Source organism: Phalaenopsis equestris, unplaced genomic scaffold (genome assembly GCF_001263595.1).
Source record: "Phalaenopsis equestris unplaced genomic scaffold, ASM126359v1 Scaffold000606, whole genome shotgun sequence".
Classification (NCBI taxonomy): domain Eukaryota; kingdom Viridiplantae; phylum Streptophyta; class Magnoliopsida; order Asparagales; family Orchidaceae; genus Phalaenopsis; species Phalaenopsis equestris.
In genome coordinates, this window is record NW_018165046.1 from 314,670 (window position 1) to 338,888 (window position 24,219).

Consider the following 24,219-nt stretch of genomic DNA (forward strand, 5'->3'; position numbering starts at 1 on the left):
GCCTTCCCCAATCAACTCATCACAATCAATCTATAACTAATTCAGATTAAACATACCATTACTAATTTAAATTAAAAAAAAAAGAAAAAGAAAAATATAAATCATATAAAATGAAGAAGAAATTCTCGTGCCAATTTGAATTGACAATTATCAGACTTATTAAATGCATTAAAATTCCAAACTATTTCAGAAAAGCACGGTCAGCTTCTATTTGTGCTCGTCTTTGCAGATGACGATCTTGGGGATCTCTGCGGGACGGCTGCGGGGCCCAGGACTCATCGTCGAGGCTAAAGTACCACGCCATGGTGGCGGCGATCAGGAAGCCCGGCGGCCACGGCCGCCGGACTCCTCGGAAGGCGTCGCCGCTGGCGGAACACTTCGCCGGGTATCGCAGCAGGTGGTTTCTTCTTCCCCTCTGCCTCGTCGCTCAACTCTCTTTTCTTTATTTCTTTCTCTCTCTGTTTATCACGGAAGCTTGGCAAAGGTGAAGTTTTTATCAGAGCTGCGGATGAGGGTGGGCAGCTAAAGCTCCGACAATGGTGTGTGACACGTGGAAGCTTTATCTCACGACAGCTCAGCCGTCTGACTAGGGTGTAAGTCCAGTTTGTGCGGATTCATCATACTTTTTAAATCGAGCTATTAAAAAATTGAACATCTCACATGAAATAAAATAAATAATTCATTAAGCTTCAGTCGAGCAATATAGCCGTTACATAAAACAATTTCAAAAATAACAAATAAACAAAGGGGATAAAACTTCTCAAGCCACCAATAGGCCAACAACACTGCCACCGATCACCAAACCCAAAACAGCACCCAATAGCCCTCTTCCAGCGGTAGACGCGCCGCCAGTCGCCGGAGCAATAGCCGAAGAACTGCCGTCAAACTCCGCCGGAGCCGGCGTGGGCGACGCACTACCCCTGAATCCAACTCTGTGATTCTCAGACAATACAACAACAAGAAGCTTCTCCCCTTTCACGCAAGCCCCTTCGACACCGCTTATGAAGTAGTGAGCTCCAGACCGGCGAAGCCTCAGCTTCGTGTCGCCATCCTTGTGCTCGGCAATGGGGCTTGTAATATTGCAGGTCAGGTAATCCGTCTTTGTCACCTGGAGAACAGAGTCCTTCTCGGCATCATAATTCCACACTGTCCAGTTAAAGATTTTGTTATTTTTGTCAGGCAGGGTGGGTGTGGGGGGGGGGGGGGATAAGAAGAAGAAGGTGAGTGAAATTACCGAGGTAATCGCCGACTTGGAAGCGGTTAGACTCCGCCCACTGGTTGAGAGAATCTGCGGAGGAAGAAGAAGGAATTTTCCATGAGTTGGGCTTGCCGCCCACGACGAATTCCTTTGCTTCTGTAATCATTATGCTGCTAAATGCGAGGAAGACGACGAGAAGGAAGAGGGAAGAAGCCATGGAGGAGCGAGAGGGGTCTGGTAGGTTTTGGGAGGAGTGAGTGGAGGGAGGAATTTAAACTGGTGGTCGAGGGAGAACTAGCCGTTGGGAGAGGGAGATCAGGTTGGCATGTGTGCAATTTTTCTATTTTATTATAACGGATGAGGCTTTCTTTGTCTGGACTTAACGTTCGAAAATTAACTTTCGCAACGGAAAAAAATTAAATATTTATGTTATCTTCGCCTTATGAAAGATAAGAAAAAAAATTAAATGATTATTACACTACCGAAATAACCAACGTTTTTACTTGGGCCACCATAAAACCATTGAGAATTTGATAAAAATGAAAAATATCAGTAGGAATTTTAATATTTGAGTGCATTTGAGAAATGAATGAAAGTGGATGGTTTATTTGTAAATAACAAGTTTCAAGTGGTCTCCATGTAATTCCATCAAAAATAGAACTTTGAGACCAACATAAAGTTTGAATTTTTATGAGATTTATAAATTACCATAAAAATAAATATAAATATTCCACGCAGGGAAAAATTTTAAATTTAGCATTTTAAGATTTAAAATTTGATTATTAAATTAAATAAGACAATCAAACAACAATTAATCAAGTTTTAGCTTTCATATGCTATCTATTGATTGGATGTTATTAGCTTCCAATTGTACAAACCTTTTGGATGAATAAAAATTATATGAAGAAATATATGGTTATAATAATCTATAATAATACTCATTTTAATTACATACATTATAAACACAAGCCTTATTTTAAAATTTTATAATTATATTAATAAAAAAAATTCAATATACTCCGGAGTACATAGAATTGACCAACTGAACCTTGTTTTCTATAGATCAAGCCAGAGGTGCCTGCATGTTCTGCTGCTTGTTCTGCTATCAATAAAATCAAAATTCAACAGAAAATATTAAAAAAAAAAAAAATTTCGCGAAGTATTTGATTCTATTCTTGTTCAGCGAGCCGCTTCGTCAAGTCGAGAATATGCTTCCCATAAGTTCTAAGTTGATTTTTAAGAAATGTGGAAGCTTCACGATATTTAGCGTCCATCACTTTCCTCTCATAAAAACAATCTTTTAGCTTCCTACGGGAAGCATCCAGTTCCGCTTGCGTTGACCTAAGCTTCCTCCTCAGTTCACTGCACTCATCATGCTTGTGATAAGCATCCTGAAACTGGAAAATTTGCTCAAGTTAATAAGTCTGGCAGTTAAGAAGTTTGTTTGAAATCTCATGTATGAAACTAAGAAGCTGCCACAACCCTTCAGGGTGAAGCAATAAGCTGTTTTGCTATTTTTTACAGCAAGCAATGGCGGGTATTTTGATCTATATGCATGGCTCATAAACCGAATCAATCAGATGCAATGAAATCTATATAGTAAGAAATTGAAACTGGAAGCTGTCCAATAAGATGCCTAGTTATATGATAAGAAAGACAAGTTTGATTTCTTACAAAAGACTTTGGAACCACAATACTGCAATATGCAATGCATCAGTTTCTCTAGAAGGAATTTTTTTGGTTAACACCAGTAAAAAAGGATCCAATTTTAAATTAAAGGAACTACCTCCTTTATCTCTACTTCCAAGCATGAGATCCTCTGATTCAGTTTTTGGAAACAGAACTCAGACTTTGATTGCTGCAAAAAATGGAAATAGCATCATGCAAAGCACATAGAAAAAGGTATACCATTCAAAGAAAAGCAAGCAAATTTACCAGGTCATTATATTTTCCCTCAAACATCTCTATTTTAACATCGAGTCTTCTCAGCGGTTCAATGCTAGAAAGCAAACGGTCCCTCTCATTTGTTACTCTAAGAATGGTAGTCCTCAGATTGTTCACTTCGTCGGATGCAGTATGGGATTGGGATGATACCAACTCTAAACTATACCTTGCCTGCAATTTGTAGAGAAGTAAAACAAAAAGCAGATCTAAGTTCTCTCAAGTAAGCTAACTGAAACTAAGAAAAAGAAAGACTTACATCAGCTTTACACATGCTGAACTCAAGTAAAACAAAAAGCAGATCTAAGTTCTCTCAAGTATGCTAACTGAAACTAAGAAAAAGAAAGGCTTACATCCGCATTTCCATCGGCATCAGCTTTACACATGCTGAACTCGTCTCTTAGTTTACCAATCTCTGAAGGCGTTATTATGCTTCACAAGAGATAAAATGGAATAAAAGAAACTGAGAAAATGATGAGATATCACTAATGGGTGTCAAAATGAGTAACTACGTAAAATAGAAATTAGATACATTTTATGGCATATCCAGGAAAAAGTATTTGTAGAATCAAACAGATAGAAGAATAAGATCGAAGTCATGAAAGAGGCCTAACAGCCATGCTGAAAAAACAGAACAATGAAACAGTACTGTTTGCCTGAAGAAACATGGTTTAACGATCCAATTCAGACATATGAAGATGGTGTATGACAAACTACAAAAATTGTCTAAAGTGCCAAACTATGTCACTACTGCTGATGCTAGTTTTTTCATCATCAAACCATCACATTCTGATTTGAATATAACGTTAGAATACATCAAGAAAGCTTAGGAGTGGGAACACAACTGCCAATTAGATAGATGTGTCAATGAGCAAACAGAGTTTGGTTGTCCTTCAAACATGTCTGGTTGAAGTTGGTAAGAGTCGAAACATACACTACATTTGTCATTGCTTCTCTTTAACCATAACAGTAAGTACTAGACTTCCCAAATGAATCACCCTCAAAAAAACTTCGTAACCATTTTAATGGATTTAATCATCTCATACCACATTTTGCATCCTTTGTTTGGCGGACAAACAATCTTATTAGGCACTTAGCTGCTGGTACAGTATGTTCAGATCTATCCCGAACATCTCAAGCTGATCTCATGCGAAAAAGATAAAGCTTATTATTGATAAATTTTAGTTCGATCATAAAAATATCTGCTAGGGGAAAGCCTAGTTGAAAAACACACATCAGGTCTAGCGGTTACAATTTTTTTCCCCCTCATTCTAGTGTAGACCCTCACATATTTCTACCATCAGATGGAGCATGATAAGTGAAAAAGGTTGAAATACACTATAAGGTAATACAGTCTAGGCTGCAAAAAATCCTCTTTGAACTATGCAATCTGAAGTTGAGCCGGAAAGTTTGACTACATGCACAAAGGGCAATGAGTGGGGGTTGACCGATGATGATCTCATATGATTATGACCACACAAACCATAAAGTCCACTTAATTTGTTTCATTGCAGAAGTTGTCACCCCAGAGGATTGTCAAAATGATGAGCCCCGAAGTTTGTAGTCTCCTAAGAACTCAATGAGTAACACATTTATGGAACTAAGGTTCTCTAAGAAAACGCCAGGTCTTTCCAAAGAGTGGAGGGAAAAATTTTCTGCCCGAACTCCGGAAGTAGCTCTACATGTGGACCCCCAATAATATATCACCATGTGTGTTATATCAGACCCACCTAAAAAATATTAAAGTGAAACCACGGACTCCGCAATAACCCTGAAATAACATCGAAATAACCCCGAAATAACCTTCGCGGTTCCATTTTATTAACCTTGAAATAACCCCCCCGAAATAACACCGTGGAGACTATTGAAGAGAGACTCATATATTCCACTTCAATAATCTAGAAATAACCCATAAATATAAGCGATGTTATTTCGGAGTTATGGAAGTGAAACGACAGAGGTTATTTTGGGGTTATTTCTGGATTATTTCTAAATTATTAAAATGAAATATATAAATTTCTTTTCAATAACCCCAAAATAACCCAAAAATAACCCTGAAATAACCTCTACGGTTCCACTTCAATAACCCCAAAATAACCTCTGCAATGTAGCACACGTGGCGACATATTACTGGAGTCCACACGTCAGAAGTCCAGACATAAAATTTTTCCAGGAAAGAATGCCCATCATGGCTTCAGGGTAGAGTGTACAAACAATTAGGTCTCTTGGTTGGTATTGGTTGGCGTCAAACACAAGTTATTTCAAATGAACCTCTTTTAAAAGCAGCTCCAACAATCATTTGTGTAGATTTTGGGAGGGAAAAAATAATTAAAGCTCTACAATTTCCGAAGACTCAATTACAAAATAGACAACAGGAGAAGATAAGATAAATAGCCGGGCAAATCTACCACATTAAGAAAGTCAAAAAATCCTTGTGCAAAAAGATGGAAATAGAAATCATCAATAATAGTTAAATCTAACAGGTGAAAAAAAAAAGGAAAATAATAAAAATAGAAGATACTAAAGGGGAAATTCCTTAAATTCTGAAATTTGAATTTACGAAAATCCCTATCATAAGATCGTAGCGATTGAGGGAAGTGATAATACTTAGCATGTTTCCCAATAAATTAATGGGTATGAGCCTTGTCAGAGTATCTAGAGTAGTACCTTCTTTGCATTGCAGCGCCTACAATTGGGTGTTGGATTAAACACTGGGCGGGGTTCATAGGACTCACAATAGATGAATATTGAAAAAGGATGTACAGCTTTTGAACATGATAGAATCCAAAAATTCAACAATTAATGCCAATAACGATCCCTTGAGCCCAAGCCGTGGGGCCTTTATTTTCACTTAAGGACATGACCTATCTGTTAGTTGACAACTTCTAACCCTCCTGAACTTCGTAGTTTGATATATTTATTGTCCTTCTCTTAGAATTTATGCATGAAATTCAGCATACTTTTTAGGACTAGAAAATTGAATAGATTGCCCCTTAGTCCTCGGACAACACTTTAGCTACTCAGGAGTTATGATCCCAAGCACCAAGCATTTTTTGATTGAGCTGGCTTATGTAGGCCTGATACGACCACTCCACACTTTCCCCAAGAAAAAGAGAATCCGCAAATTATTTCTTATTTTCTAGGAACTCTAGAACTGAACTAAGAATTGCAATCTAAACTCATTATACAAGATAATGCTTGAAAGGAGATGCGTAAAAAACTAGCAAAGAACAACATCCAACCGGATTGTCTAAAGGCTGTTTGCATTTATTGCATCATGGCTTCAAAAGTGGCAAATGTACTATTAGATCAGGTAAATCCCACTAGTTCCCAAATAGAAGAATTTTGTCACTATGCGGACTGCTGACTTCTGTGTTCCACAAACTGCCTCAATCAAATATGGTAAAAAAAAAAAAAGATGAATGCAGTACTATTATAGCATATAACTCTATATTTTATTGTCATATGAAAACAACACTTAAAAGTTACATTTTTTTCGTAGAATGAAGTCTAGAACGTCTAAATATTAAAAAAAATCCCATTCTTAGCCACCCAATTCCCCCACGTTGCAATTGTTCTAGTCGTCATGTGAGAGGAGGATGAAAATTTGGTATGCGAGATGATTCACGAGAGCATACACTCCTATTTTAATTTAACAGCAATAATATTATAGCAAATAAAAATAATAATAACTTATATATATTATTTGTTATTTTTATTATTCTATTTAGTATTATAAATAAATAAATAAATACTCGAACTAAAGATTGATTTAGGCAACCAATTCTTTCCAAAGTTGCATGCTCCTAGCATCACCACTTACGTGCGCATTTCCATTATATATTGAAAAAAATTCTAAAGACATTATTATTGCCTTTACAAATCTTCTCGCACCCTCTATTTCCCTCATTTCATACAAGATTCGCTCTTTATTTCCTTGCAATTTTTTTAACTCCTCACAACCCAATACCTCATCTTGCCAAGCTCTCCATATAAAACTTGTCTAAAATCACCGCTACAAGCTATTTGCATGCTCACCCTCATATGATACGCACAACGCCCAAATCCTAAAATTCAACTCACAATTCCCCATCTCTACCAAAGCATGCATCTACACCTCAATTAATGTATTTACATTTCCCTCATTTGTGGTTCCCATCCCATGTCGAGGCCCCAAAACCCAAGCTTTTGAGCTCTCCCAGCTAGCAATCGCTTCACACCTAAAGCAATCTTGAGTCCCTCTCATTATCTATATGTCTAGCTTTTTATCTCCCATTCTCTCTAAAAGAAAGAGAAGATAGAAATACTAAAATAATTCTCCCTTACATCATGATCATCTCATTGGTAGTTCATGCAAGATAATCATAATAATGTTCTTATCGCCCTACAAATCATTTGTAGTCAACATTGATGCATCAAGCAGAAATTGTTCGTGTATCATAAAAGGATGAAAAAAAGTCTCATGTACAACAATCTTAGTGCAACATAAACATTATGCGAAGGAGTTTAGGAAGAAGATTTAGTGAGGAGGTAGGTTGAAAATAACAGAAAAATGATAATATGCGAGTTTGGCAATGTTTGGAGTGGGTAGATGCCAATTGGCACTGTCTCAACTGAAAACAGTAAGAAAAACTGCGAAATGACAAGATAAGGGAAACAAAGAGGTTCGCCACATGTTCCTAAGCATAATACAGAAATACTACTTGCAAAAAAAAAAATGTTACAACACTATTAAAGCAGGAAAACAGAGATTACAATCTCCATAAAACTTAAACAAAATAAAAATTCTATAAAAATTTGGAAATAACAAGATACAAATAGTCCTCTCTTAAAATAACCAAATAAGAAATAGAGGAAAAGAAAGACCAAAAAAAAGGAAGAAAATTGCTGAAAATAAAAACTAAAAAAAAAAAATCACTTCAATAGATACTCCTACGTTTCGAAAGCCAAAGGCCACGAAATTTTGGCAAAAAACTTGAATCATGACAAATCTTGACTTCTGCATTAGAATATCGTATAGTTTTGTCGGTCAATTTTTGATTTGAAAATAATTTTTTAAATTTAATTTAATATAAGACGTATATAGTTTTGGTTTTGAAAATAGTGTGTTTAAATTTTTTTTTTAAATGAGGCCGAATGGATCTCATTCGTCCAATAGTCTATATAATCGTGTTTGATACCGCGAAAATTACATCTTTCCGAAAGATAAGTGTATACCTCGGTGATGGACCCAATCATACAAATTAAGAGATTTGTGACATTCGTTTAGTCTGCGAACCTTTTATATGTGACCGACAAGTTTCCTCACCTAATACAAAAATTAAGTAAGGTTTATTTTACCTGTGTTTCACATTCCATATAGAGACAAACCCCTATAGTTAATTATATCCCAAATGACGGGGGTCACTTGAGAAAACTCTCGATAATGATCAAATGTACTAGTCTTCAAGAATTCAAAGTTTAAGTTTACACGATAGAACATGGAAAAACAAGTGAGAGTAGCTCAAGTAGGAACAATTATTTTTAAGAGTCCGAAAGAAGAAAAAGGTAGGGGACGTCACAGATCCTGAGGAGAACCCTCATTGACTTCCCAAACTATTATACTATGTGGTTGCGTTTTAGAAACGGTTAGAAACGGTGGTATTCAATTGTTCAATCCTATCAATTTTATTATTTGGGATTTACACTTGCATAATGTCTGATTATGCAAATAACCCGTAGAGATAAGAGAGTTTACGTCGTACACGACAACTTCGAAACCTAAAACTAGTTAGGACATACGTTGCACAACCTAAAGAGAGTGTGATGATTTAAGTCGCATTGGGCGGCTATCTCGAAATTCTATTAGTTGTTATTTAGACTAAAAGAAAGAGATTGCTGAAGAATATCAATGCTGCTGTAGATCCTTATGCTGTTGAAGATGGTCGTGTTGCCCATAATGCTAGCTCCAAGCTCCTCGCCGTATCAAGTTTAAGTTTTCTAAAGTGTCAAGTTATGATGTCAAATCAAATGTCCCTATGGTTATAGCTCTTTAAATTGGGGGGCGGGGGTTAAAGTTGATTAGAGCGACACCAGTTATGATTCCACGATTCTCTCGTTTCGGTACCACTATTTTATTTTGAATTTACTTAGTCTAAACGAGTTATTAAACTCATTTAAATTATGAAGATCTCGTTAGCAACCGTGGGTTACCTCATTCAAGGGATTTCTGTAATCATCAATTAATAATGAATTTCGCAACTGGGCTAGGTCCTATGGTTTTTTCCTTACGGATTTTCCACATAAAAACTTCTGACTGAAGTCATCACCGCTTGTTTCTCTTTCATCTGTGGGTGTGCTGAACTTTTGTACAACGCTGAGACGATAGTCCGTTACTCTACCACCGCGAATTTTCTAGCACGCATCAATCATGCAAGACATGGATCATTCCACCAAGGCATGGAGGCCATCCAATAATCCTCCTAATTACTTATTCTAGGGAATTAATATCGGAATAGTCATCTACAATTTCAATGTTTGAAAACCATAAGATCCAAACATGGTGGATTGATAGCTCCAACTAATGTTTTTACTTCATGTCCTTGGGAATGCAAAATACACCATAACTTTTCATCATAAATTTTTGTCTAATGTTGATTTTGTCAACTCAATGCTCGTATGATACTAAGCTTTGTACTCAACTCCACTAGTTAGACTTAAACTAAGCATTCAACAACTTTTGACATCTAGTTAATGGTCCTTAACTATATATGCTTTTCCTGCTAGATTAAGGGTTCTCTAGCTTTTCCGACTAACTCCTCTTTCTTTGAGATCTCCATTCTCAATAAGAGCCACAGAAAAGATATCCTAATTTAGTCATGGAGAGGTTACCTGACATTTTATTGAAACAATCAATGAACACAAACAATTTGACAAGGAGAGAGTTGAGAACGAGATTGAGAAATGAGAGAATAAATTTTCAATCTGTTCTGTGATTCAAAACTTAGTTGATGCTTACGTACTCAGAATCTGGATGGAACTACATCATAGTTCAACCTAAAGCTATATATTCTATTCAATCCTATCAAGGTCCCTTTTGCAGAGGATATTTCAATGTCTGTGAGCTTTAAGCATGTTGCTGTTGGCATGTCTTAGTAATAATTCCATGAAGATCATAATAAAATAAAAATTTTTGTTCAAAAATATAAAAATTATTGTTCAAAAAATAGGTTTTTCCTATGTTTGTTGATGAAAAATTAAAATACAATCATGCATTACTGAAGAGAACAAAGAATTGAGTAAAACCTGTTGTCTCTCTCTCTTTTTATATATTCATCTGAAAGGGATAACTTTTCACTGAAACCATTACGTTGGTCATTGCATAAGTCCAACTCTTTTCTCGCCTGCATTTAAACAAAGATTGTACAAAATATAAAAAAAAAAAAAAAAAAGAAAAAAGAAAAAAAGAAAAAAAAAAGAGGTGTATAGGTTCACTCATGACCATACTTTTACTATTCTAGTCACATTTCAACAAAAAAGATAAAATAATATACCACCGGAAGATCTAACAGCATAAAAAGAAAAGAACGTCAAATTATTTTTTAGTCGTAAGGGCAAAAATAGGAATCTGGTGATACATCAATGGGCTCGCAATATATTTTCATGAATGTAAACCTAAACTAGGAATACTAAGAAGCCAATAAAGCTTGATTGGAAAACATATAACAATAAATCTTTTTTGTTAAACCAGCATCCTGGTATATGGCATCTAAAACACAATAAATCGAGTAACCACGTAAATGGCACACATTGTTAACAACTTATGAGATAAGAATCTCAAATGTTGAACGACTTGCAATATAATTCAACATGACACCTACTCAAGTAACAAGCCATTAAGCAGTTCTTACTTCCAAACGATCTTAAATAAAAAAAATAGAAAGTAAAAGTTAGCAAGCTCACTTTCTGGTGGTGGCCTCTCTTCGCCTGGCCCATACAAGTATCTCACCTAGGGTTCTAAATAAGCTGAGCTTAAGCGAGCTCAGACTTGGCTCAAGTTTTGCTCGTTTGAAATTATTCCTATTCGAAATTAGCTCGTAAATTATAGGTTCGTGTTCGGCTTGATTTATCTTTCTTTGTTCGTGTTCGGCTCAAAATTGGTTCGTAAAGCTGAACGGAACTGAGTAGTGAACCATAGATTTATGTTCAGCACAATTTAAATTTTTTTTCTCTGTTTGGGTTCCTCGAAATTGGCTTGTACAATAGAAACCGAATTGAGCTGAATAGAACTTCATTCAAGCTCGAACTCATTTACAAATTACAGATTCAAACAATTTGTGCTCGACTCCAGCTTTGACAATAATATATATGCAATAAAATACCTTTTTATTTTTAAAAATTCCAAATTTATTTTAAATAATCAAAGATTTTTAACATTTGAGCCCATGTGTATCCTAAGCACATGAAACACATGCGTTTCTCAATTTAAAGAGCGGTGTTACTTTTTTATTTTGTGATGTGGGACTTAAAGGTTTTTGTCAAATTGAAACTCTGTAAAACTTGGTTTAATAAGGGCATTTACATACATATCACCCAGATCCCATGTATTTACATATGTAACACCTAAACTCTATTATTACCCAAATCTTTCAAACTGTGAAAGCCTCCAACTGTGCATACCAAAGCTTGGTTGATGATCAAACTGGGAAAGCCTGGCTTAATAAGTATATTTAATAAGGACATTTACATGCATAAAACCCAATTTAAAGAACATTTCACCTGAATCAAACCAAGGAAACACATCACCTTAAGACGAGTTATAGCCGGAGCACCTTCTCGATGTCAATTACAACCCTAGGAGGTGAAAAGGGACGCCAAAGGCTATCCTCACAAAAATCCCAAAGCAAAAACAAAACCAAGAACACACAAAATACCTATAAATACTATTATGCGACCAAGGAGGATTTCACTTATGTTAGGCGGCAATTTTAGTCCCCGAAGACGCTGGTCAAACTCTTGGTCCACTTTTGGATCGGTCCAATTGGTCGGTTAAGTCTTCCCTCACCCGCCTTCCGTCTTCACGTCCCTGTCTATCTCCCGAGATAGAGGGAGCTTCAACCTCATTTGCCGAAGCTTCTCTGTCCTTGTAGTATAGAGTCAAATTTACCACGTAGAAAGAAGCAGAGGTGCATCCGATAAATCAATCTTTTACACTTCATTCAACTTCTTGAAGATTCTTAAAGGTCCATCTACTATGGGTCTATGTTTTCCAAACAAACCCAGAGGAAATATCTCTTTCTTCAGTCTGATCAGCACTAGATCTCCCTTCTAGAATGTCATCTTCCTCCTATATTTATTATCTTTCTCCTGGTCCTTGTGATTCTGTTTGACGATCTCTTTCCCAACCTATTTGTGCAACCTCTGAATTTCCTGAACTCTTGCCTCAACATCACCACTAATCTCCGACGTAGAAAAATCTGGTATTTAGCGAGGGAATTGCAGCCATACATGATCTGAAAAGGTGTGCGTCCCGTAGTCTAGCTTACGGATATGTGTAGGCAAATTAGGCATGGGCTATTAGCAGATCCTCTTGCTTGATGTTCTTTCTTATGAAACACCTTAGAAGGCTTCCCAAGCTCTTGTTCACCACTTCTATCTTACCAATTGTCTATGGATGAGCAATCGACCTGAATTGAAGTTTAGTGACAAGTTTTCCCCATACGGTTCTCTAGAATTGACTAAAAAAATTGACATCCCTATAAGAGGCAATGGTATGCAATATTCCTAACGATCTCTTTGAAGTACAAACCAGCTACATGTGATGCATTCAACGTCTTGTGGGATGGCACGAAATTAGCGATCTTTGAGAGTTTGTCAACCACTGCCATCATTAAATCCTTATTTTGCAGCATCCTCATAAGACCCAACACAAAATCCATTTTGACGTCTACCCAAGAGGCCTCTAGTACCGATAGAGGCGTGTACAACCTAGTGTTTTGCACTCGGGTCTTGGCCAGGTGGCAAGCCTGCACTCGCAAACTTATCGCTCCACATTTTTCATCAGGAATGACCACATAAAGTGTTCCTTCACTAGTGTGAGAGTCTTGTTTTTGCCAAAATGTTATATTAGTCCCCTTGTGACTCTCTTGGATGATAATTTTCCTCAACAAGCATCTGGGCACACAAGTTGTTCCGGTGGAAGGGATAACCATCATCTCGGTAGTATGACCCGATGGGCCTCTTCTAACAATGGTCCCATATTTCTTTGAAATCCTCTTCTTCTACCATGAATAGCTCTTTTGTGACCCTCAGATCCCGCCACTATAGACTGCGAGGAAATCAGTAAATGGCAGCAACTCAAGGCATTGACTAAGGGATTATGACTTCTGGCCTTGAACTTAAGCACAAACTAGAATGAAGTCAGGAAAACCCCCAAAGAAAGACTACCATTCAACTTACTTTAGCTGTTCAAGAATCTCAATGCCTCATGATCTATGAATAAAATGAACTCACTTGTCAGCAGGTAGTGACGCTAACGATAGAGGGCCCTCACGATGGCATAGAACTCCTTGTCGTATATCGAATACTTCCTCCTAGACATATTCAACTTCTCACTGAAGAAGGCTATAGGGAGTCCTTCCTAGCTCAGGACTGCTCCGTTTCCCACATTAGAGGCGCCACACTCCAACTTTAATAAGTGACTGAAATCTCTGGGGATTGCGTCATCTTCTCCTTCAAGGTATCAAAGCCGGACTGGGCGGCCTCTGTCCATCGAAACATCTCTCCCTTCAAAAGCTCTATCAGATGAGCAAAGCTTTATCAGATGAGTAGTAATGATGTTGAAGCTCTTGATGAACCACTCGTAAAAGGACAACATGATGTGACACTTATTCGAGTGGGTATATGTTACGAGGGCGCCTAGCCTAATTTGTCTTTTGTACACCTAAGAACAATTTAGTCTATTATTATTATTATTGGGTACAAATATACATGTTATGTCTAGGCTAAGGTTATGCATGAGCTTGGACTGTGAGTCTTAGGTCTTGGGTTTGAGAGATATTTCCTACCAAATTGTAAAAATTGGGAGAGATTACCTACTTCTTGAATCGTAGGTGCTTATCATTGAATTTTCATTGAGTTGTTTGAATAATTGAAATAAGAAATCTGTTTGCCTAATTTCGTTGGAGAATCGTGACAATTATTGCTGCGGATTGTAACAAATTGGTATCAGAGCTATTATTTTGGGAGAGCACCATCAATCTTTGCAATATCAAAGAAGAGAGAAGACAAGAAGGCCACATATAGATCGGATTGCATGATGCAGGCGCTGAGGCGCCCGATTGCTGGTGCTAGAAGCAGCCGATGCGGGTGCTTCATTCCCACAGGACGGAGGCCCGCGAACCCGCGGAACAGCGGGATTGTGATTCTGCGCAAATGTGAGAAGCGAGGGAGCCCGCGAGAGGGAGAAGAATCGTGAACCTGTATGGTGCCAATAGTGGAACTTTGGATTTTTTGGATTCTTCTAGCTTTCCCGCTCTCTCCTTTTGCATAGAAGTTTCTTTTGAAACTATAAATTGCCGTCCTAGGTGTGTGTATGAGTCAGTTCAGATTGTGTTGTCTTTAGTTCTCCTGTGTGGAGTTCCATTCCATCTTTGTGGGCTGTATACAAGGAGATGGTGGTGCTCCGGTTGTATCCTTCTCTGAGGTGGTGATTTTATTATTCACTTCCACCCTCCCCAAACCTTCTCATCCCCACTTTTCAGCACCGAACTCTCCCTTCGTCATCCCAACACCCTACTGGTCCCTTTCCTACAGATTATTCTGCTGCCCATCCTTTCTGACTCTGTTCAAACTCGTTCCAACCACCCCACTACCACTGCTGAACACATAAAATCCTTCAAACTTCCTGCCCCAACAGTTTTGCTCCTTTCCCTCGCTGCCACCAACACTCTGTGGTCCACACAACCCTGCTAGCCATCCCGACCCACCTCGCCGATCTCTACCATTCATTATAATACTTTTAGGAGTGTTTTCTTGTGTTATTTGTGTTTGTCTTATTATTTTCATTCGAATCATGTTTTAATCCTATTTTAATATTAATGAAAGTCTGTTCCTGTGTTTTCCACAATTTCCCCTACTAGTTTAGGTATCATCGCGACTTCCTGTCTATTGAACAGACGAGATTGGCGGAGGGGGGGATCGCGACTTCCCGTCTCTTGGAACGACGAGATCGACGGAACACAGCGGGAGGATAGCGGCTTACCGAGAGCCAAAGCTCACCTCTTTCCACTCCATACACGTGTGAAGCAGTCGCCATTAGGGCTGCTATAGAATCGCGGCTTATAGTGACAAGCCACAGCTTTTCACCCCGCAATCGTAGCTTGCAAGGAAGGCAACAACAAGGATCGCGGTTTACAAGACCTGCTGGATTGCGACATACACATACCCGAAACTTCCATTCTACTCCATCGGCAAGGAAGCAGCGTACAAAAACTCCAACTCTGGGTTTCGAGTTTTTTATCAAGTTCACGCGGCGTCCAACTCTTATGACAAAATTGTGGCTACGGTGGCGTGATTCGAGCTATCATGCTTGCACGAATCTGTGCTTTATTTTACCCAACAAGATTTCTTCTACTAATTTTAACTTCCAGATGTTATTTCAATTTACTTGTGTCGACGCTATTCAGATCGATAACGACATACGTTCTTGTGATACAGACAAGCAAATTAATCGACGAGATTTCAGTGTGCAGATGTTTTGGTGCTTTGTGATCAAATTTTTTTGGGAATGATGACGAAAAAAGAAAGTGGATGATCTAGAAAAAAAGTTGGATGAAGAGATCAACCAAATCAAATATGGGATGAAAGAAAGGTTCGCTACCATAAATGACAGGTTTTCTTAACTGGAAAACAAATGAAGGACTGATTTGAGAGCATTGAAGAAATTCGAAAGATGCATGAGAGGCTCATTGAGATGCAATCTAAGAACCCACAGACAACTCAATTTACAAACTCTAGACCAAAGAGAACCGTGGCAAGAACGAAAGGAAAAGAGATCGAATTTATAAACCCTAACCAAAGGTTGGCTGGAGAATCTGAGGCAAGATCGAAAGGAAAAGAGATCGAATGTGAGGAACATCAGGAAAACATTCACCATTACGAACCTTCTCTCAGGCCTCCGATTAGGTGTGGATTAGAAATTTTTTATGGAGGCAGTTTGGCCGAAACATGGAAAAGGGATTAAGAAAGAGGTTTGAAGGAGCACGGGAAATAAGAGGGAGAAGCAAGGAGGGAATATGACTACGATCGAAGGAAGGAATTTCACCCTCGATAAATGAGGGAAACAACAGAGAAAGAGAAAGTTGGAGTGAATAAGTTAGAGTTAGAAAATTGAATATGCCGACCTTCGAGAAGGAAGACGTGCATGAGTGGGTGTATCAGAAGGAATGGTACTTCACATTGATTGGGTTTGATTGAGAGGAGAAACTCATGACAACATGAATGTTTTGGGAGGGGAAAGCTTTAGCCTGGTTTCAGTGGAGAGAGGCTAGATACCCGATTGGTTCGTGAGATGAATTTAAAGATTGTTCATTGGAATGTTTTCGAGCCATTTGGGAAGAAGACCTACCATGAGCAATTCTTTGCCTTGACTGAGAAGGGGATGATCATGGAATATAGAGGAAAATTTGAACTATTGTCGCGATGACTGCGACAAATTTTTGAAGCAAGATTGGAGGGGAATTGAGTAGATGATAAAGCTAGCCCAGGTAGTGGAAGACAAGAACCAGATGAAGAAAGCCGACAGGAGTAACGCAGGTAGAGTGTCGTACAAAATGATTGTAACCATGTCAATGTCAAAAGTGCAAACAGTGGAAGTCTAGAGGGAGGCTGCACCGGACAGGAATAATGGACCACAATCGAGAGCAACACTCAAGCGCCTCACAAAAACAGAGATCCGAGAGAAGCAAGCCAGGGGTTATATTTTTGGTGTGAAGAGAAGTTTACTCCAGAACACCGTCGCAAGGATCGAAGATTACAAATTCTCACAGTGTAGGACTAAAAAGCAGAGAAAGAAGAAATAGAGAGAACTGTGGGGGAGGATGAACACTCATATTTTTTCCCACCTTGAGTAAAAGGTGTCTTTTAGGGGGGAGTATTGTTACGGGGGCGTCTAGCTTAAGGCAAATTTGACTTTTGTACGCATAAGGGCAATTTTTTCTTTTAATATTATTGTTGTTGGTAGTAAATATGTTGTTATGTCTAAGGTTAGGCTATCCATGAGATTGGATCATGAATCTTAGGTCTTGGGATTGGGACAAATTTTCTATCTCTCGAATTGTAAAAAGTCCGAGAGATCGCCTACCTCTCAAATCGTAGGTTCTTATCTTTGTATTTTCATTGAGTTGTTTGAATTATTAAAATAAGAAATCTGTTTGTTCTAAATTCGATGGAGGTGGAAAATCATGACGACTTCTGCTCCGGATCGTAACAATATATAACTTTTCTGACCACAACCTCAAAAACATCATCGGGTGTTGAAATTGCTCCTCTTCAGATTTGCTGCACATAAGAATATTATCGTAGTACACCACTACGAACTTACTGATGTGAGCACGAAACATTTGATTCATCAACCCCAAAAAGTACAGGGTGCATTAAACAACCCGAACGACATGATCGTTCACACATAATATTCATCCCTTGTCTTGAAAGTATTCTTCCACTCATCCCCTGGTCTCATCGTAATCTAGAGATATTCACTGCGTAAGTCGATCTTGGAAAAATTAATATCTCCATGCAACTGATTCAAGAGATCATCCAAGTGAGGTATGGGGAACTTGTATTTGAAGGTGATCTTGTCGATGATTAAAGTTGACTTATTTATTTTGGGATATTATATTAAATTAAAATAAATTAGTTATTGTTTCAAACACAACAACAACAACAACAAACCTTTATCACACTAAGTGGGGTAGGCTACGTGAATCCTTTTTCTCCATTGCGTCCTATTGGGTGTCATATTTTCATTTAATTCTAATAAAATAAGATCATTTTTTATACAATATGTCCAAGTCTAACGAAGTAGTCTAAGGTTAACCTCTGCCTTTATCTCACTAGGTGGGGTCGACGGTTAATGTGATCAAACCATCTAAGACGACTCTTTCTAAATTTGTCTGCCACTAGAGCTACACCAACCCTATCAAGGAAAGATTCATTTCGCATTTTGTCTCTAAGTGTAAAACTACTCATCCACCTAAACATTCTCATCTCGACAACACTTAGTTTTATGCTTCTCTTTTAAAGGCTAACATTCAGCACCATAGAGCATTGCAGGTCTCACCACCATCTTATAAAATTTTCCTTTCAATCTAAGCGGTACTTTTCTATCACACAATAGACTCGACCTTGAATTCTATCCCATCTATATCACCATCAATTTGAACAATAGACCCGAGATATCTAAAGCGTTCAAACTTTTTTTAATAATTTGATCACCCATAATTACAGCTATCACTACAACTACTACCACTGAAATTACATTCCATGTAATCAGCATTAGTTCTACTCAAACGAAGACCTTTAGACTCCAATGTAGACCTCCATAATTCAAGTTTTTCCTGAGCATTCTCTCTAGTCTTATCAATTTTCTCTAGTCTTATCCACAAGGATAACATTAGCGAAAATCATACACCAAGGCACAACCTCCTGTAAATGCCCAATAAGAGCATCCATAACTGAAGCAAAAAGATATAGGTTTAAAGCCGATCCCTGATGTAATCCAACTGAAATAGGAAAATATTTGCTCAATCCTCTTTCTGTTCGAAAACAAGTAACAACTCTAGTATGCATGTCATTAGTGACTTGAATATAATTCATAACAACACCTTTCTCTTTTACGGCTATATCCAAGGACGAGTGATGCTCTAGCTGTATCTCACCCTAAGGTGGTGGTTAACCCCAACTCCACCATCCGCAGCAACCCTTCCTCTGCTGCCACCATCCTTCCTCTCGTTGCAGCTGCCAGACAGCCCACCTGGACTGTTTCCTGCAGTCTCATTTCCAACTGCCATCCACCAGTTGGTTTTCCTAGAGCTTTTCTACCCGCAGCCACCCAGCTCCTGCTAATGCACCCCACTTCCCGCCATCAGTCCCCCAAGTGCTTTTCCAGCATCCTTTCTACCAGCAACCACCCAGTTCCTGTTATTGCACCCTCTACCCTACCTCCCTGCTTACTGCCATGACCCCAATCATCCTAGCTGCTGCTGCAGCTCCTTGCAGACCCGCTGCCTACTGCGGCAGCTCCCTCCAGACCTTCTACCTGTTGCCGCAACCCCTCTTCCCGGCCACTTGGCTGCTTGCTACCGTGACTCCCAGTCACCCTGCTCGCTGCCCCACAGCCTTCCACTCTCTCTCCCTGCTACCGCCACCTTCCAATCAGCCCCCTCCCACCTGTGTCCTGCCGCAGCCCACCGATTTTGTCCTCACCCTAAGGTGTCTTTTATGTTTGTGTTGTTATTTAACTATTGTTAAGAGTCTTTGTTTGCACTATTAAATTTCAGCACTAATATTTGTATTTACATTATCGTTTGGGTTAACGCCGGCATCAAGCTTTCTATAAAATGAGAGTGACCAGGTAAAACCCCATGATCACTTTGGAAAAACAGAGATTATTTTGGATATTTACTTCCAATTAATTAGAAAAAAATTTCCCAAACTGCAGGACTAAATGGATGATCACACAAATCATTCGCAATGACTGGAACCTTAACCGTCTGAGTTTTTTCAAAAATATGCTTAAAATTAATTGTAATCATTATTAAATCTCAGGGAAAAAGTAATACTGTAGCTACGAACACCAGCAATTCAGAAGCAATCCCGTTTAAAGCAAGATTTCTCAAGAAAGGGGCTGAAATATCCAGTCTCATCCCCGCACTACAAAGAATCTAATTCTACTGTAGTTACGAACACCAGCAACGCAGAAGGGATCCAATGCAAGACTTCTCAAGAAGGGGGCTGAAATATCCAGTCTCATCCCCTCGCTACAAAAAATCTAATTCTATGACTCAAATATCAGTTGAGGCAGCCTGCCCATTCTCCTGGACTTCTCACCTTCTATGCAAAACAGCTAACTACACAATGTTTGAATAAATTTTAGGTCCAATGGGAAATACTTGAAAAAAAAAAAATTTAAGAATTTGAGATAATGTATGAAGATACCTCTGATAGACTATCTAGTAGTTTGACAATTTCATTATTTGATATATTGAGTTTCTCGCTGAGACGTCTCTCTTTGAAGACCCAAGCTGATTTTTCTAACTCCACCTCTAGAAGGGCTTCAGTAAGTTGCTACAAAATAAATGAATGATTACTAAGAAAAAAAAAATAGTAAAACAAAGGGCAGTTAAGGTGGCATCTAGTTTCTTTGCATAATTATCTTTAGTACCAAGATCATCTCCTCTTTCTCCCTTGAGACCAAATTTAGAGAATCTTGAAACCCCCTACAAGAACATTCAGAATCAGCCAACCTTTCTTCCTGCAAGATAAAACTGCTCCAAATTACTTAAACAGAAAACACCACATTGGAGAGCTCTAGTAACAAAGCCTTTCTTCCTGCAAGATAAAACTGCTCCAAATTACTCGAACAGAAAACACCACAGTGGAGAGCTCTAGTAACAAAGCAAGCAGAAGCATTTGACAGAAAAAAAAAAAAAAAACTGATATACAAGTAACAATTAAGCTCGAATAATCAGTCATAGACAGCTAGAGAGGCATACCATTGTTTTAAGCTCTTCCTTTAGCAATTCCAATTCAAAATCAGCAGTGCACAATTTGTTAGCCATAGCTTCTAACTCAGAGTTCAGAATTTCATTTTTAGCATATGCTTCTTCTTTTTCACCAGTTATGATTTCTAGAGCCTCCTTCAAAGAAGAAATCTCAGCCTCCATCTCAAAAGCAATGAATTCAAATTTCTCATAGTCATTCTGAAAGAGCATATGCAATAAATGTTAATGAATTACTGGAATTATTTGGGCTAAATGCGCATAGCAAGAGATAAAAACTGGTTTCTGAAAATATTGATGATGCAGAAATAAAACAACTACTAGGAAAACAGTAAATATCCGACATGTTTTTTTTAATTATCATAAATTAAATTATTATAGTTAATTCTAATACTTTATCGAGTAATCAAAACAAACTTGGTTAAAGAAGAATAATTTCATAAAATTATAAGTTATTTTAAGGAAAGTCTAAGCGGGAGAGGGGAAGACTGACTGAGAATAGTAAGCCAAAGAAAGAGAGTCAGGAAGCCCTTCTCAAGGGAAGGGTGAGTGGGAGAAGGGGAGACTGAATGACAAGAGTGAGCCAGATAGAAAGTAGAAGAGGTTTAAAAAATTAAAGTCGGCCAGATTAAAATTTTTTTTACAACACCTCATAACTACAACTAATTTATAAGTTCGCTAACATTAATATTTAAAACAGTTTTATCCAGCATTGCACGGAGCATCACAAACAAGTTTAGTTTGAAAAAATTAATAAATCTTGACTATCAGTCTCGTTATTTTTTGCTTTGCTTGAAAACCAGTAATAATCTAAGTGCAAGAATATCCTATAAGCAGTATTTCGGTGTGACCTTTCCCGGTTAAGACATTGGTTTTACATTAATTTTCACTGATTTTTTTGGAAAACTACAGCACAAATTTAACTAGTTTCATATAAGAAAGTGCAAGATTTCAAAGGATTTCAAGGGCAAAAAACAAAAACCAAGCAATTGGAGCAGTCGAAACATTGTCAAACTCAAAGGGCGCAATTATAAGCCCAAGCGCTCACGTACAAGTTGTAACTCCAGGAAAAATAATAACAAATGGGGGCATTGGGTCGGCTAACATCGGTTCAGTTCAACTGACAATAGTAACTTCACAGTTATTCAGGGAGACAAAGTGGATAGAGGCAGGGACAAAACATGTAGAGAGTGAGATAGGCGAAAAAGGAAACAAAGCTTGCAAGCAAAGAGGCACAAAGCAATCAGAATGGGAGAAGCGAACGAGAGTGCGAACCAAAAGATGATAAATGGAGATTGAGCAAGAAACTCGAACCAAGTGTGAAGGAGGAAGCGAACAAAGAGACGGTTAAGTCAGCGAAACGAGAACGGATGAGGAGAATCGATTAAAGAAAGGTCGACCAACGAGCAGACAGGCTTGAACAGAAGTGTGTAGGGACGACAAAGTTGTGCGTGCTTGAGCGAAATAGAAGGCAACAACATCAAGAGGTGCGAGCAAGATGTCAAAGTCAAGGAGTCAAAACCTTCTTTGCAAATGTTTTTTGCAGCTCAAGCATATCAATACACAAGTCGAGATACAGAATGGTAAGGGAAGCGAACAATACTCAATCGAACACATAAACTCAACTAATCTTGACTGATTTTTCAAGCAGTTCAAGTAAGCTCATCAAGTTGCCAATGGTGTGCAAGGTTTGGAGGTGGGTTTTGATTTGTGTTAAGCCTCGAGCTTGCTCTCCTTTCCAGCTGAAAGGTAAATTTTGATTGTAAGTTGTTAAGAAATTTAATACTTTATATATAATTAAAATTTGAATAAGTTGAGTTGTTGACAATGGAGAAAAAAGATTCATGTAGCCCCACTTATTGGGATAAAGGCTCGTTGCTGTTGTTGTATTATAAATGACAAGCAAACATATAGATTTTCATTTCCTCTATATTACACCAAATTAAGAAAGATGATTTTCACCAAGTGCTTGCTAGCTGACAATATTTTGAACAAATATGTTTTAGTTTAAGAGAATGAGTGAATGATGAGATAATATTTAAATAAGTTGTGGTGATAATAGTGCTAGGCAACTACTAACTTCTTTACATTAAAGTAGATTAAATTTTTATTAAATAATAGCACTTTCAATGGTTCGGATTATTGCATTCATCAGTTAATGATAGTACTAGAAATCAAGAATTTAAATTGTCTAATCGTCTGTACCCAGCTTGAAATTCCAAGCCCACAAACTAGGGAACAAAGATTTTTTGAAAATAATAGCTTAGCAGCAAGATGTCTGATCTGACACTTAAGCACCAAACCACAATGCCAATGTGCTAATCACATTGTCTGCAAAAGTTATCATGATTTTGAAAAGCTATTTAAACACTTGGGCAAGACTAACTCTGTCATGAACTGACCAAAGAGCAAAGATTTAACTAATACACTTGCGGACGATTGACGATGAAAAATATTTCTGAACATTAATATTAAGTTATAAAAACATTTATATAGAAAAGAATCACTAATACACAATACATCAATAAACAATCTTCTCACAAACACGTAATATCATATTAGTGTACTACAATAACACCAACAATAAAAAAATGACATAATTAAAAAAAAAAACAGACCACCACCTATCATCAACAGATCCTATCCTCCTACAATAAAACAAACTCCTATCAGACATCTCTGTCTAGAGAATATTTCCATAAAGAACAGTTAGACAGTAAACTAAGTTTAAACAACCTAGTGGATAATTATTAATTATTATGGAATAAATATTATGCAAATAATTAACATGATTTGTCAAATGAACATGATGATCAAATGGATAAACGGATCAAACAGATAAATAATACATAGATCCTTACATCTTACATTATTGCAGTCACTTCTTCTAAACTCTCAATCCAAGATCCCTCCTCTTTTACTTTAAATCTTGTTTATCTCTTTTTCTTTTGCACAAATATTGATTCAGTCTTCATCCAATCCACGATTTCTATAGCTTCAATCCTTTTTATAGATGCCCGGTTAAACTTAATCTCCAACAAGCCTTCGCCTCCTCTTCTTCGTGCGGGACAAAGCTGCACACCTCACCTCTACTTCGCACGCGAGACACTTACAATGCCGCTCAACACCACTTCCTCTCTTCCTTCGTGTGCAAAGATTCACCCACACCAAACTGTTAGGGCATGAGCTTCTCATCACTTCCTTGTATAGGACGCCTTTAGAACTTCCTCTTCTTTTTCCTTTGCACACAAAAAAAAAACACGCATGACAAAAATGTTGCCTTGCATGCGTGGAAGTTGTTAAAAGCTTTCCGCCTTCCAT

At 37.9% G+C, this 24,219-nt stretch overlaps 2 protein-coding genes across 2 annotated transcripts in view; both read right to left on the reverse strand.

The window, feature by feature from the left end:
- Window positions 1-673: 673 nt before the first annotated feature.
- LOC110029845 (early nodulin-like protein 3) lies at window positions 674-1,486 on the reverse strand. The gene is made up of 2 exons (XM_020732305.1): window positions 1,235-1,486; window positions 674-1,146 (listed from the first exon to the last, which is right to left on the reverse strand). Exons 1-2 carry the CDS (start codon window positions 1,413-1,415, stop codon window positions 761-763), a joined length of 567 nt encoding a protein of 188 aa, XP_020587964.1. The 5' UTR covers window positions 1,416-1,486; the 3' UTR covers window positions 674-760.
- Window positions 1,487-2,221: 735 nt separating this feature from the next.
- Window positions 2,222-24,219, reverse strand: part of LOC110029809 (kinesin-like protein KIN-7I) — a gene marked incomplete in the record, with an annotated part of 111,311 nt that continues 89,313 nt past the window's right edge. Inside the window, 8 exon segments of the mRNA XM_020732268.1 lie at window positions 2,222-2,595; window positions 2,985-3,056; window positions 3,134-3,313; window positions 3,493-3,571; window positions 10,424-10,521; window positions 20,336-20,464; window positions 20,562-20,651; window positions 20,893-21,099. Coding sequence (XP_020587927.1) covers window positions 2,368-2,595; window positions 2,985-3,056; window positions 3,134-3,313; window positions 3,493-3,571; window positions 10,424-10,521; window positions 20,336-20,464; window positions 20,562-20,651; window positions 20,893-21,099 — 1,083 coding nt within the window.

Coding starts and splice junctions, on each gene's coding strand:
- LOC110029845 (XM_020732305.1), bottom strand. CDS start 1,415: ATGGCTTCTTCCCTCTTCCTTCTCGTCGTCTTCCTCGCATTTAGCAGC. Junction 1,147..1,234: donor CCAAGTCGGCGATTACCTCG/GTAATTTCACTC, acceptor TTAACTGGACAG/TGTGGAATTATGATGCCGAG.